Source organism: Ruditapes philippinarum, unplaced genomic scaffold, assembly GCF_026571515.1.
Source record: "Ruditapes philippinarum isolate M1 unplaced genomic scaffold, ASM2657151v2 ctg4419_1_1_1_1, whole genome shotgun sequence".
NCBI lineage: Eukaryota > Metazoa > Mollusca > Bivalvia > Venerida > Veneridae > Ruditapes > Ruditapes philippinarum.
The window spans coordinates 8,135-23,417 of record NW_026864034.1 but is presented as its reverse complement, the minus strand read 5'-3'; the positions used below and the strand labels follow the sequence as shown (position 1 = coordinate 23,417).

Sequence of the window (15,283 nt, the reverse complement as noted above, 5' to 3'; positions counted from 1 at the left end):
TAGTTATTTGAGTGACTTGCAAAATCTAGACATCGCAGATCAAGACACGGTGGTAGAAATCAAAGAGGACCTTTTTGCACTTGTTTCTTTTTTCATTTGATAAATATGTAACCGCCGCATGAATACATCTGCAGATCTTTCTAAATTAATAAACATCCATAATAATTATGTTTTAGAGATGAATTCACGTAATGCTTAATTAAGCCGATGCAAGGGGCCAGAAGCTAATTGCAGACTCTTGATCAAACCGAGTCTGCAACATTTTTAATTTTGCGCTTTTGGCGTTCTTTAAGGTTTACATTATTACCATGTGAATGAAAATATTAGAAGCAGTTTACATATTTTTATAATGTACAAAACCCGTCATGTTAATATATATCGTTTCATGATGTTTGCTTTACGACTTTACTTTTTCGAGAAAAACAATGTTTGAAAAATATTATAAAAACAATGAAAATATATAAAAAAGAAGAAACATTTGACGAAATGTTTAAATTATTTATTGAAAATATTTATTTGTACATGGTCTATAAGCAATTAAAATGGTTCAATTTCATCATCTAGACTACAGTAAAACATTATAAAATATACAATCAGAATAATAAATTTCTTTGTAAAACGTGTAAAACAATTAACAATTAATAAACAGGACTGTAAAATATACATGTATATATAAAAAACAAGATAATACTGATCAATAAGTAGACGACTAAATACATCATACGTTGTCACATACTTCATTTTGCAGGTTTGATTAGCAACCACAAAGAATATTTCCAGCATGAATGCCAAATGTTTTCAGGAAAAAAAACTTGATGTAAACGACCGATGCTTGATTAACTAAATTGTGTACTTGTAGACACGAGTATAAGTCACTGAATATCACTCTAGAACATATAACACCATCTCTGTTAAGTTGTGGCAGTTATTACTGTGACTGTTCAAACTACACATACATTTCAGACATGATTATTCGAATACATTTACATGTTACACAGCCATTTGAAAGACCCCTGTGGTCGATCAGTAGTAATCTGGTCAAGATTGGAATTAAAATGATATTTCAAATATTTTTGACTGTATATCTGGAAAATGTGGTATGACTTTCAAGTTTTTGTAACGGATAAGTGGCAAAGTAGATGAAACCGTCGCGGGGCGCCAATTGATCCGTAGTTCCAAAATCGTCTCTGTCTCTAATTTTCCCACTTTAACAATCAGTGTAAGGCCTTTGTGCCCTTAAAAATGGACTTCAAATTATGAATCATGGAAAACTCTCTTTTAACTGTCTGCTCACTGGGATTTGGACACCACTATATCCTCAGTGAATCAACACAACCGCATTGGCCCGAATGTGCGGGGACAGACGATATGTAAACGCCGCCACAATTTACCCCTTATTCGCAGCACTACAGTACGTCGGACTATTTGGGACTGACTTGCATGATTTATCGACAACTGAGAATGGTAGCATTGTTCGTACTATTTCTGATTCTTTGACATTTCCTTCGAATGTATGAAGTTGTTACAGAGTATAATAAAGTAGTTCGCCTGGAGCAAGAATACATATTGCACGCCACAGCACACATAAAAATATAGAATATTTTCTGTTAATTTGATACTCATGCACGTCCTATGAATTACGAAACAAGCAGTAAGTACACCAACAATGAGTATCAGTTTATATTGGCCAAATCAACTCCACGTTCATCTTTTATACATGATGATCATGTATTTCCATGATTTATGGAGATTTGACTTTTATTGATGGAAAGTTTTCTCTTCTTTTTTTTTAATCTCATCAAGAAAAAGGTGTTCTCCCAAATAAGAGCCTGTATAGCCCTACCTTGAAATTTCTTATTTACCAAAAAGGAATTTATTCGTTAAAATTCTTTTTCTTTTCAAAGCACAACATATTTAATATTCCTAGGGAAAAATACAATTCAGGCAAATCAGTTTTATTGACATGAATGTTATACAAAATATCTAGAGTAGAAAATTTACATTATACATCAATTTTTGTCATTGTTCCCAAAGGGACAGAACTCTTCTGTAAACGACCAGCGTCATATGAATATTTATCTGCCCTTTTAGGCGTAAATGTGTCGTTATGAGTGGTAGTAAAGAATCCGGAGTTTCTCAAAGGTGGCATAATATGTGATCGGCTTATCTGGAAAACAAATTAAACAATGTGGTTAGGCAAAAAAAGTCAGAAAAATGTCCATACAATGAAAATATTGGAAGTTGCTCGCTCATTTAAAGTTTGAAGTTTTCATATTTGAACATCTAAAAACTTGTAGTCATTTTTATCAAGGCAATCGATTAATTGTTGTATTTGAAGACCTATTCAATGACCATGTCAAAGGTTATTGTATAGACCAATTACATCTGGACACCATTGGTGCATGGCGTAGTTCAATTCGACATGGCAAGATACAGATATTGTAGGTCATGTATGTGATCAAAATATAGCATCTTCGAAATTCATTTTTCATTTATATCTTCGAAAAAAATACTGTGAAAAAAATACATAAAGTATAAATAAACAATCTTGCTTTTCAATTTCTTTCAGAGAATTTTTTTCTTGTCATACAATAACATACATTTGTACATGTCTGGTTTAATAAGGTAATACTACATTGCGACCTTGTATACCAATTTGACGTCTTTTCGAAGGATGTGTAGTATTATTATGTTTCTAAAAAGCTCGGTTGGGTTGTACGTAAGGTCTTATGGTCACTTTTCAGCTTTACAGTTGAATGAAGACCTCATTTCAGGCACGAACGGGTACTTCAGTAGAACCACCGACGGTCCGTAAGCTTGATGAATAGCTTCTTGACGTGAAAGAATCCAATGACACTTGCGGGATCCGAAACCCACAGCGATATGGGGCAAGTGGTTTGAAGTCAAGAAGCTTAACAACTCGGCCACGAACGGGCTAAAGCCGTTAAAATAAAAGAATTACATACATTGTTGATAGCTACGGGATTTGGAGCTGTTCTAGCCTGTCTGGGGTTCTGATAATCTGTGTACGACGTAGTGTGGTTTCTTTCATTTTCTGAAGAAGAATAAGAAAAGATTTCTGGACCATATAAATAAAGTCGGTGTGGAACCTGTTCTCCGTGTTTATAGTAAGTCTTGTCTTCGACTCCAAATTCGTCTCCTTTGATTGAAGTATGCGCTCAAAGTAATGATAATATGTGTTCTCACACTTTACGGACGATTCCGTTAATAAAGTATAATTATGTTATCTTTCAATGTCAAGTGATAGAAAAATATAAGAGGCTTAAATCACGGAGAAAAAAATCGTGAAGACAAGCAGGCAGTTTCTTGTGGAAGATATGACGGTTAAAACTAATCAAGAAACGCGTAAGGTAAGTGTCTGTTGGAATATGCATGTAGATATTGTATATTACAGACGTGTAACATTACAACTGCAATAATCAAATGTGCCTTATAACAAAACTTACTGTAATAATCCAACGGTATATCACTGTCTTTGTGGAAACTGTTTCTGTTATAAGAGTATGGTACAGACTTGGCAGCGAATGTTCCAGCGTTGGTTGTGTTGTAAAAAGAGCCACCTAGCGGCGGTTCACCGAACCAGACGTTACTTTTGGTTCGCAAGTTTGCTCCAGAAACAATACTGTTGTGAAGACCTCTCGGAGGCTACAAGTTATTAAAATATGCATGAAATCTATTAATATGGTTCACAATTAATAACCCTGTGTAGGTAAGTATGGTACTTCAGAGTAGGTTTCGGCATGCAGTCTTTATATGGAATAAATATGCACGTGCCTACGAAAGCTCGCTGACCTCCAATGAAAATCGACAAAGAACATTTTGGATAGCTATTCTTTGAAATCCATGACTTTAAAAACATGAATCATTTTACTCTTTGATTTATCGAAAATGTTCATTCACAATTCTTAGATAACACACTTTGTTCGTGAAACGATGAAACGTTCTCATTTTCTTAAAAATATATTAGTTTGTCGACTGCTTTACCATTAAGATTGGGATAATCTGCATCTGTTGTTTACTTAGGATTTTTTTTAATCAAAACAATATTCAGTTCAATATGTGATATTTACATTGCCGTGGTAAAATCTGTTTGTTGTCAGGCTGACGCGATCATTGGTTCGACTGGGGTCCATGTCACCCTCGGGGAAATCACTGTGATTTCTATGTTTGTTAGGCCGGTATCTTTCAACTATGAGAAAAAATACATCAAATTAATAAATTATTGAGTAAATAGAGGATATTGAATGAGTGTAAGTTCAATACTGAATTTATTGCACGAGTTGAATAAAATTATATTATGCGAGCCTCTGGCGAGCATAATATTATTCTATTCAACGAGTGCAATAAATTCAGTATTGAACTTACACTCATTTAATATTCTATTTATCACATACCCAAAATAAAGACCGTTTAAAGTGAAATAATTATAAGAGTTATTTTCCGTTGACGCGCCTATAGTAGAACGCTAACATTTAGCGCGTCTTTACACTATGTTTGAATAACGCTAATGACGTCACGTCAAAATATATGCACGACCGTGCAATACCATATTTACGGAGTCGCAAAATCGGCACGGGTGTGTGATAAATACAAATCTTCAATGGTTTCTAAACAAATAGCTCTGTGGCTTATTTATGTATATCATTATTTGGTAATTATAGCATAATGCCATTGATCTCGTTTAAAGCTGCATGCCTCCAGATGAGCCAAAATATTTAAAGTAAATCATAACTCGAAAAAAAAGTACTAAGATTTAAAGTAAAAAGATTCAAGATTCAATTAATAATTTACATGTTATTTGCGACTTATGACTGATTTTGCAGTATTTATCGCCCTATATCTACTGACTAACGCTGTAAGGGCTATTTCGTATTTTTATTGACAACCTATTGATATTACACATGGATTGTCAGTGTAGTTTGCAAAGTGTAAATTACTTCTTTCATCTTTGACCACTTAACATGTATCAGGTAAGAGAAAGTACCTATCACATACGAGGCTATATACCGCGAACTGCTATATACATTTCCGGGACAACACAAATATCACAATTGAACATCAGATTATAAATAGAAATATGTCATTAGGACACGGATGCCCCCATATTCGATTGTTTCGTCTCAATGGACGGACAGCGTAAAGCCGGACAACGTGACAGCGAAACAGCGGGACGAACGGACGGACACGGATACAGTAGTGGGGGCAAAAACATTATATATATGACGATACAAACACTGTACCTTTATACATTGTATTATATAGATAGAAAACTGTTCGCACGATTAATACTTTGTTTTTTTACATATAGCACAATATATCTTGCTCTTTTTTTATCTTTTTTTTGCGACAAAAATGTATAATAAATGCAAATATACCTGGTACAGATGCGGGCATATAGGAGGCTAAAGCCGTGCTCCTGTAATCGTTCCATTTGTAATGACCGTCTTGTTGCTTGAAGTTGGTCTGGTTTAGTACCCGGCTGACTTCTTCTACGCTGTACTGTTGACGCTGATTCTGGTTGGAGACATCTTGAAACGATGCATTCATGGTTGTTTCACGTTCGACAACTTTATTAGGATCTCCTACAGGTACATTGTAACTTGGAGGCTGAAATGATTAACAAATTATTCAACAATCCAGTTAACAATGCGTACGCGGAAATATTTTTTGCAGAAATTAAGCGTTAATAATATTTGGACGCTAGACGAGGGGGTTTCATGATTAGCTTTTTTATAGAAGGTCTAATTTACCCTACAATTATAATCATTCGCTACTCTACAGGTATGTTAAGTGAAAAATGGCAGTTACCGGTTTCTTTGCTGCATTAATAGTAATCAAAAAACTTTAAACAAGAGGGACATGATAGTCCTATAGCGCTCACCTGACCATAAAGGCTGTTAATGCAGGCATTGGCCAAAATATCAAAATATGTCATTTGATTTTTAAAGTTAAAATCTACATCTCGTAATCTTAGTGCAGTAACGGATTGAGTTCTATTCAATATTAAAAGTGTTAGCATGTTACTGCAGTAGGGTAGGCACATAGTTGTAACTCTCAATACTGTTAAGTATAACTTAAATGACGGGTCATATTGTTTAATAGGTCAAAATTTCAAAGATGAAGCTCCAAACAATACAGTAGAAACTAGTGCAGCAGCTTAACAGCCACTGTATCTAAAACTGTGAATGTATATACCTATAAAACACAAAATGAAGGTCACTGGGTCAAATGATAGCAAAATTGGTATAAAACTGAGCAACATTTAAAAGAAGAAAACTTTTTTGAATGTTTTTGCTATATGTTCAATATACATGTAAGAAAAATCAATGACCCAGGGACGAGGCCAATTTTGACCCCATGGCTCTTATTTCGTTTGGTGGAGCCTTTACGGTTTTAGAGGAGAAAATTTTTAAAGACCTGTTCTAGCGCCTCTGACCAAGACATTTACCAGACCAAAACCATTTGAAAAAATTTTTGGTACAGCTTCACTTTCGGAACAGCACGGGCAAATTTCATCAAATCTGACCAAGTTGTTGGTTTAAACATATTTGTTTAAGCTCGATTGCAAAACAAGAATAACTTATATTAATCATTTTCGAGTCCGCTTCCTGGAACCAACCAGTACTGGTGTCATATGAAAAAACATGGTCGTGACCCGAGCAGGGCTCGAACTCAAGCTCTCTGAGTTGAGAGGCAGACACCTTAACCACTACCTTCCCCTGACCAAGTTGTAACAGAGGAGATGTTGTTTGAATGAAAAAGTTGACGACATGATAATGGACGGACTGGCGGGCCAACAGCGAATGGTTTATAAGTTACATTCCGCCTGTTCAGACAGACATTTTTACTTCTCATGTGGAAAATGCCACATGTATAAACATCAAATAAAAATCCCATAAATCCCAAATGTTGGTATGAACTGAAGTTATGACAGACGAACGATTGACGTCGTTAAAAGTACGATCATAATAGCTCACCTGAGTACAAAGTGCTCATGGTGAACTATTGTGATGCACTTTGTACTCAGGTGAGCGAAAAAAAAAACAATCAAGAATTGTGTATGATGAAGACAGGATAATTTTTCAGGGGCATTACATAACTCCAATTTTCACCCCTCTCTGTCAAAGTATGAATAATTGGCAAAGTTTTCCGTATGAGATACCATCTACATTTTTCTCTTCAAATACCATGAGAATTGTAGTCAAAAAGAGCCTGTACATGGACGGTAATGTCAAGTGCAAACTACCCACCACCCACCCTAGCACTGCTTAAGCAGACTATGAATATTGGTGACACTTAGAATTTAGAAACATTCGCAGATGTGTTCATACGGCGGTTATAATGGAACTTTTCAATGTGACATTTTCGTGTCATCCCATGAAAACAAGTAAAAGAAAGTGTGCGCCTTAAACGAGAAAGCGTATAAGTTTAATGTTAGTTTTTATTCATGAGATGACAACAAACTTAAGAGACTATTTACCACTTGCACTACATGTACTATAAGTTTAAGAAATCAACTTGATCTTTCTAACCTAAAATGTATTTTCAAAATAGAATATTGTTTACTTTTAACGATTATTGAAATTTCAACTTAAAAAAATCAAATAAAACGTTTTCATTTCTCATAAACTGCGTGGAGTCTCGTACATCAAATGTTGCAAGTGACATCAAATGACATTAACCCACTTGACGCGTACTTGTTTAAAGCTAGTCGAGATCGTCGTAATCTAACCAATTTCTCGATCAAGTATAGATGCATTGATAAGAAAAACACAATCATGCAATTTCTTATTATCCTAATTTTCTAAATGCTTATAGTATTTGTTATTATTAGTATTTGTCGCTCGTGTATTCGATCCACATCAAAAACAAACTTGTCGTTGCTTTTAAAAATAAGCTCCATTTATTCAAATTGCTCCTCCATTAAAACTTTATTCTGGTCTAGTTGAATAGACTTAACTTACAGGATGCTAAATATACCCGCACCGCGAGCTGGCGCCAAAATATTCGGCAGTACGAGGACAGACAGTAAGTACAAACACGACTCGTTTCTCACGCTATCTCCGCACTTGTCTATGAAATAACGCTGGGTTACAACAATTTGTGTATAATACACATTTCACTCAAATTATATTATAGTGTTTTAGTTTTTTTACTTACGACTGGAAGTGTTTGAACTGGTTTTTCATATTCTCCCATAAACGTATCATTGTGTGTCGTATTAAAATTACTAGTCCGACCATCACCCTTGATAGTAGGTGGTCCACCTGAAACACACAAAACTAGAAATGTGTCCATAGGACACGGATGCCCCCACACGCCACTGTTCTGTCAATCTTATGACTCTAGGTCAAATATTTTTTGGACTACATGTGCCACAAGTTGAAAACTAAAAATCAACAAAGGGCCATAATTCTGTTAAATTTGGGCGCAGCAAAAATTCCTTCCTTTACTACCATCTACACATTAAGGTTGTTAATCCCTGGAAGTTTAAGCAAAATCTGCCATTTGGTTTAAGAGGAGTTGCATTCACAAAATTTCTACATAGTATATAGTGAAAAAATCAACAAAGGGCCATAATTCTGTAAAATTTGGTCGCAGCAAAAATTCCTTCCTTTACTACCATCTACACCTAAAGGTTGTTCATCCCTGTAAGTTTAAGCAAAATCTGCCATCCGGTTTAAGAGGAGTTGCGTTCACAAAATTTCTACATAGTATATAGTGAAAAAATCAACAAAGGGCCATAATTCTGTAAAATTTGGTCGCAGCAAAAATTCCCTTCCTTTACTACCATCTACACCTTAAGGTTGTTCATCCCTGTAAGTTTAAGCAAAATCTGCCATCCGGTTTAAGAGGAGTTGCATTCACAAAATTTCTACATAGTATATAGTGAAAAAATCAACAAAGGGCCATAATTCTGTTAAATTTGGTCGCAGCAAAAATTCCTTCCTTTACTACCATCTACACATTAAGGTTGTTCATCCCTGTAAGTTTAAGCAAAATCTGCCATCTGGTTTTAGAGGAGTTGCGTTCACAAAATTTCTACATAGTATCTAGTGAAAAAATCAACAAAGGGCCATAATTCTGTTAAATTTGGTCGCAGCGAAAATTCCTTCCTTTACTACCATCTACACATTAAGGTTGTTCATCCCTGTAAGTTTAAGCAAAATCTGCCATCCGGTTTAAGAGGAGTTGCGTTCACAAGATTTCGGGACGTACGGACTGACGGACGGACTGACGGACGGACGGACGGACAAGTGCAACGCTATATGCTCCCACATTGTGGGGGCATAAAAATAAACAACTGAAATTTGAAATGTTTTTTGAAGTCAAATATATTTGTAATAAATGTTCTACATATTTTACAGGTAACGGCGATTTAATCACAAAATATGCTTTAAATTGTTAAATATTCGATATTGATGATCTTTTTAAAGGAACATTAGAATTTGGCGCGTATATGTGGCGTTGATATAGGCATGTTCGATATATCAGCAGTGTTTGTTATAGAGAAAAATGTTAATTTCTTAGTGACGAAGTGACGAAGCTAAGCAAAAATAGTTGGATTCAGATGTTAAGTCGAAATCATATTAGTAAGGTAACTCAAAATCATATATAAGTAGGGCAAAAATCATTTAAGAGCATTTTAGTTATGTCTACAAGTCGAAAGCATTTATAAATTTTAGTAAGGTAAGTACATGTAGACAGAGTTTATATATAGGACAAACGTATGATGTAAATTAGGTGAGTCAAAAATCATTTTTGTAAGGTTAATCGAGAGTGAAGATAGCAATTTAATGTAAGTCAAAATTATTGCAGGAATGTAAGGTAGGTCGAACTCGTGTCAGTAAGGTGAGCCGAAATAGTATCAATTTAGTAAGTCGAAATCATATATATTAAATCAGTTGAAAGCAAGTAAGCCGAAAGTCCAAAACATTGATATATGATATAAGCCGAGATCATACCGCATGTTGGTATGTGAGCAGTTTTGTCCCTCAGCCCTTAAGCCACACTACAGCAGTGCTGTCATAGAAACAGATCTGTTATTCGATTAAACTTGTTACAAATACTCATATGAAAATGGAACTTTTAATTCGTTTACTTTTTACATGTATATGTTTTCCTTATCTATTATGACATCTGAATACGTTGACTTTAAGTCGCAATTATACTGGGGAGTTTATTTCAGAATCCCTATAATTCATTCATGAGTACTATTCGTTTCCTACCTTAACCTTATAGTGAGCGGAAAAATACCTAATGTATTATTTAGAATACAAATGTATATATTCAAAATAAACTTAGGCTAGCACAATCAATGGTCTACTTATATAACTGTACTCAGTGATTCGTTATTAACGTACATTTGTTATTAACTTTATCTCGTATTCGAACAATAGGCCAACAGGTTATCTAGACGGAAAATAAGCCATGGGAAACATTGTTTACAGCGCTAATCTTTTAATCTTTCACTACAAGATTGTTTACAATTTAATCTACCCAATGTGCCATGTAAAAGACCACTTTACGGAGACAAATAAATTATTCTGTAGCCCTTTTAAGTATATAGATAAAGCCGTACATAAAAATAAAATATGTATGTGGCTTACCCCATAGTGCGAACTAAAACAGCACGAAATGTTAAAAATAACCCCTTCTAAAAGGAAAAAAGTAACATTTATTATATTGAAACATTTATACATGTAGAACAAAGACCAAAAACAAATATGTGTTTAAAATACGGCATTTTTCAGTTAGTTTGTTTGTAAATGAATAATTATTCTATATTAAATGTTTGTTTCTACTTATTCAACTAGTTTTAAATAAATTAAAAAGATCGAACGATTTTAAAGTAAATCGCTGACTTTGGGGCCTATGCACTGGTAGGAAAACACTGCACGCTGAATTCTGTTATCATTGGTCCCTTTTGTAGGAACTACTAAAATTTGCCCATGTATTATCTATGTCACTGTGTTGTTAGTTTAAACATAATTGTTTCAGGCAAGCTTGCTACATACACAAAAACGAGTACCGATATCATGAACGGGAAGATGGTTGTGACCCGAATAGGGCTCCAACCCATAACCTATTGGTTGAGTGGCAGACACACATTCATATTTATTGATATAATCTTTTTATAACGTTTCTTGAAGATGACATATACAGGTAGTAGTATTCAAGTTTTATAATTCTAGTTTTGTTTATCTATGTACAATGGAAACACATAAATCGCAAAATGTTTCTCACTAATTATAGTTTGTTCGATTTGTATATCGTAAAAGTGGCGTGCGTATTGTTTTATTGTAGAGACATGGATTGGTTTAATACGTTCGATGAATAAAAGATGAGAAACCTCGTCTGTGCAAGCTAGAAACTGATAGTACCAATAGTTTTATCTATAAAGTACCTACTTTAACACGATACGAACGCATTAATATCGTTACATTATGGACACAATCTTCTTGTCGTAATGTTCTTAAAATAATGAGTAAGTTAACATGATAACTACAACAGTTACTGTGCTATAATATAAGAGGGGTAATAGTGATCATAAACGTGTTTTCCTTTTACAAATGTCAATATTTTCAGTCACCTTACCTTCGTGCATTGACTTTGCTCGTATAGTTTTATGTTCACGCGTATCATGGCCCTTATAGCGATCTCTGTAGTCAGTCAGGGGCATTAACTCCTTTTCCTTATCACCCTGTGGTATGTAACTCTCTCTAATTGTAGGTGCTTTCACTCTATTGTAAGTATCCGCCATTTTAGGTGTGAAATAAGAGTTATGAACCGTTTCGAAAACATTGAATTTGTTAAGGTCTCTATCCATTTTGAAATTCGTAACTCTCAATTTTCCGCTCGCGCCCTGAATTTCCGGTTTGGCTAAGTGTCTATACTCAAAGGATTTCGTGGTCTCCGATTCCCTTTCATTGAAAAAGCTTTGATCTCTATGCATAACCTCCGAAAGAGGCGGAGGCTTGGCACCTTGTGTCCGTCCGTACGCTCCATATGGAGGAAAGTCTGATTTGAAAATACTGTTCATTCGGTTATTTGTAAGCAATTCATCTTGTCCTATTTTGAAACTTGTTGATTCGAGGAAGGCCTGGCCCGTCTTTGGCCTAGTTATTGGTGCTGCAACTTCCACAGTCATATTTCTGAAATGAAAAAATAACAGACTCACGTGTGTAAAAAAGGAGTAGCTGTTTATCAAGGCTGAAGACCCTGGCTATATAGAGACTAATATTATAATAAGATCAAACAGGCACTGAAAATTATTTCATTACTTTAGCATTTTCTCATGTTAGGAAAATAAAAAGTTCGATTCACAACTTATTCTTGCATAAATTAAAAACATTATTTTACACAAGAAATCTGCAAATTAATTCAGTATTCGTACGTTTTTTCTTCTTTCTTTTAGTCTAGTCAGTGATAGTGTTACTTTAATAATACCTGGAACATATTCACAGTATATAATTAGATATATATAATTTTCCAGATGAAATGTGGGTCAGGATCTTAATTAATCGTAACAGGACCGTGTATGAAAACTTATGTTCATTCTTTTTTAAAGGGCTTTGTAATTTGACAGAAATATTTTATTGTCATTGTGTTCCATTTTTTTTCTGCAGCGGTGTTATACACATATCATAATAAAATATTACACCGAAATAGGATAGCTGATTATTGTACCCCGAAGTTGTTATCAATAATGACAAATTGGCATTCTGTTCTTTTCTACTCCTTCAATGTTTATAACAATGTTTTATTGCCGATTATTATAAGGCATTCATGTAAATAATATATACACGTCTTGTAAATCTATCAAAACACAATCATTTTTTATTTGAAATATAAAAGATCTGATTTAATGCTAAAGTTTTTAGATTTATGATTGTCATCAGCTTTCTCGTGTTTTTAAAGGAAAGGTTTTCCGTGCCACATTTAAATAAAAAGAGAAAATTGGTGGGCACTGCCACGATGCGACTCCTTTATTGTATGAAAGAAAAAAAATCTTTATAATTTTTGTTATCATAAAGAGTACCGCATTCTCGGACCTGAAAAATGTTGAAAATTGGTTAACGTAAAAGTACCCACCCCCACCACCCAAGAGGCGCAAAAAGTTGACAGCCCTTTAATTGTTATGTTGCGATTGTTATAAAAAGTAAGTGCTTCTAATTATAATTTAAACAATCATGAGAAAAATATCTTCAAGTTCATATACTAAGTTTGATGACAAATTTGACTTAATCAGTTTTAATGATTTTTTTTTTAAAACACATAGGCCTACAGTACAGTACAGTAACAATTAGAATACATGTATATTATATTAACCCATTACTTCATATACACGCCTTTTAACGCCTTTTTCACCCCCACCCTTTTTGTTGTCTCAAATGATGAAAAAATGCCTTATTTAGGCCCCAAACACTTGTTTTTGTTTGAGAAATGTTGTTAAAAAAGTGACCCTTTTTTCGGCGCGGCCCCCCAACTAAAAGATACATCAGGGGGTTGCCAGAAGGGGGATGTGCCCCCTTCTGTTTGGGGGGGGGGGGTTGAAGGGGGGCGGAGTCCCCCTCATCGCCAAGAAAATTTTGGACTTGTGAGAGGCTGTAAATGACCCCAGATTGATCATAAGGTAACGTGTAACCAACGCTGAAAAGCATTTGACTCTATCTCAATCCATTGAGAAGTTGCAGCACTTTGAAATCAATTTTGATGGAAAAAATCAACGCAAAATAGTGATTTTTGGCAATTTTGAGATGTCCCCTCGTTGCCATGGTAACAGAAAATTTAAGCCTGAGCATGTTGTTGCAAGGTCAATGGTCCAGTCAACATTTGTGCCAAGTTTGATTAGTGTTGAAGCAGTTTTTATAGTATTATAGCAATTTGAACTTGTAACGGGAGACTTTTCAATGAAAACAGCCATTTTTCACAAAATGCTCATGAAGCAATGGGTTAATGAAAAAAATCAAAAAATCTACAAAACAACAATTTTTCTTCAAATTTATATGACAGGCCATGTTTAAACATGAAAAAACGCGATTTAGGGTAATTTCAAGTATTTTCATCATTTTCTGTTAACCCATTACTTCATATACACGCCTTTTAACGCCTTTTTCACCCCCCCCCCTTTTTTGTTGTCTCAAATGATGAAAAAATGCCTTATTTAGGCCCCAAACACTTGTTTTTGTTTGAGAAATGTTGTTAAAAAAAGTGACCCTTTTTTCGGCGCGGCCCCCCAACCAAAAGATACATCAGGGGGTTGCCAGAAGGGGGATGTGCCCCCTTCTGTTTGGGGGGAGTTTGAAGGGGGGCAGAGTCCCCCTCATCGCCAAGAAAATTTTGGACTTGTGAGAGGCTGTAAATGACCCCAGATTGATCATAAGGTAACGTGTAACCAACGCTGAAAAGCATTTGACTCTATCTCAATCCATTGAGAAGTTGCAGCACTTTGAAATCAATTTTGATGGAAAAAATCAACGCAAAATAGTGATTTTTGGCAATTTTGAGATGTCCCCTCGTTGCCATGGTAACAGAAAATTTAAGCCTGAGCATGTTGTTGCAAGGACAATGGTCCAGTCAACATTTGTGCCAAGTTTGATTAGTGTTGAAGCAGTTTTTATAGTATTATAGCAATTTGAACTTGTAACGGGAGACTTTTCAATGAAAACAGCCATTTTTCACAAAATGCTCATGAAGCAATGGGTTAAATTAAGTCATAGCTCTTACCTTTCTCCGTTAACTATTTATTTAGATAAAATCCGTTATTTAGAAATCATTACAATAGTGTCAATATTTTTCTTTGTTTATTGATCTCTTTTATTTTTAAAGAATTAAATGGTAGAAATAAAGCACTCGCACACGCTCCATATAATACCTATTGTGTGCGATCACTACGGGAGATCAAGGGGGATAATCTCTATAAAGACAAGGGAGACTACCTCTGAACATTAAAAACAAGCGTTTGGCGACGTGGAAGAAATAAACGGCAGCTTAAATTGAAAGTGGGTTTTTGTTTTTGTTTTGTTAAATAGTTTTCTATTCGTTAGGCCTATATTGAAGAACGTGAACAGAACACTGTTATAACAGGCAAAGTTTATGTCTAGATTCAATAGCGTTAAAAGAAATACGTGCACTGTAAATTAGATTTTTTTTTGTAATATTTCAGTTTGATCTATTGAATTTGAAGATTTTGGCATGGCTTTTACTGACTGGTTTAGATCTTGTCAATGAGACATAAAAATTTAAGCATATGGCTTTA

At 34.7% G+C, this 15,283-nt stretch overlaps 1 protein-coding gene across 1 annotated transcript; it reads right to left on the bottom strand.

The window, feature by feature from the left end:
* Positions 1-484: 484 nt before the first annotated feature.
* LOC132724213 (stabilizer of axonemal microtubules 5-like) lies at positions 485-14,904 on the bottom strand. The gene is made up of 8 exons (XM_060709034.1): positions 14,752-14,904; positions 11,620-12,176; positions 8,182-8,288; positions 5,397-5,628; positions 4,092-4,210; positions 3,468-3,666; positions 2,967-3,055; positions 485-2,167 (listed from the first exon to the last, which is right to left on the bottom strand). Exons 2-8 carry the CDS (start codon positions 12,170-12,172, stop codon positions 2,003-2,005), a joined length of 1,464 nt encoding a protein of 487 aa, XP_060565017.1. The 5' UTR covers positions 12,173-12,176; positions 14,752-14,904; the 3' UTR covers positions 485-2,002.
* Positions 14,905-15,283: the final 379 nt, after the last annotated feature.

What these genes read in the sequence shown, in the direction of transcription:
- LOC132724213 (XM_060709034.1), bottom strand. Translation starts at nt 12,172, where the DNA reads ATGACTGTGGAAGTTGCAGCACCAATAACTAGGCCAAAGACGGGCCAG. An exon ending in TATGCCCGCATCTGTACCAG is followed by an intron (nt 4,211 to 5,396) that starts GTATATTTGCAT and finishes TTTTTCTCATAG; the next exon opens with TTGAAAGATACCGGCCTAAC. An exon ending in ACAGATTTTACCACGGCAAT is followed by an intron (nt 3,667 to 4,091) that starts GTAAATATCACA and finishes AATAACTTGTAG; the next exon opens with CCTCCGAGAGGTCTTCACAA.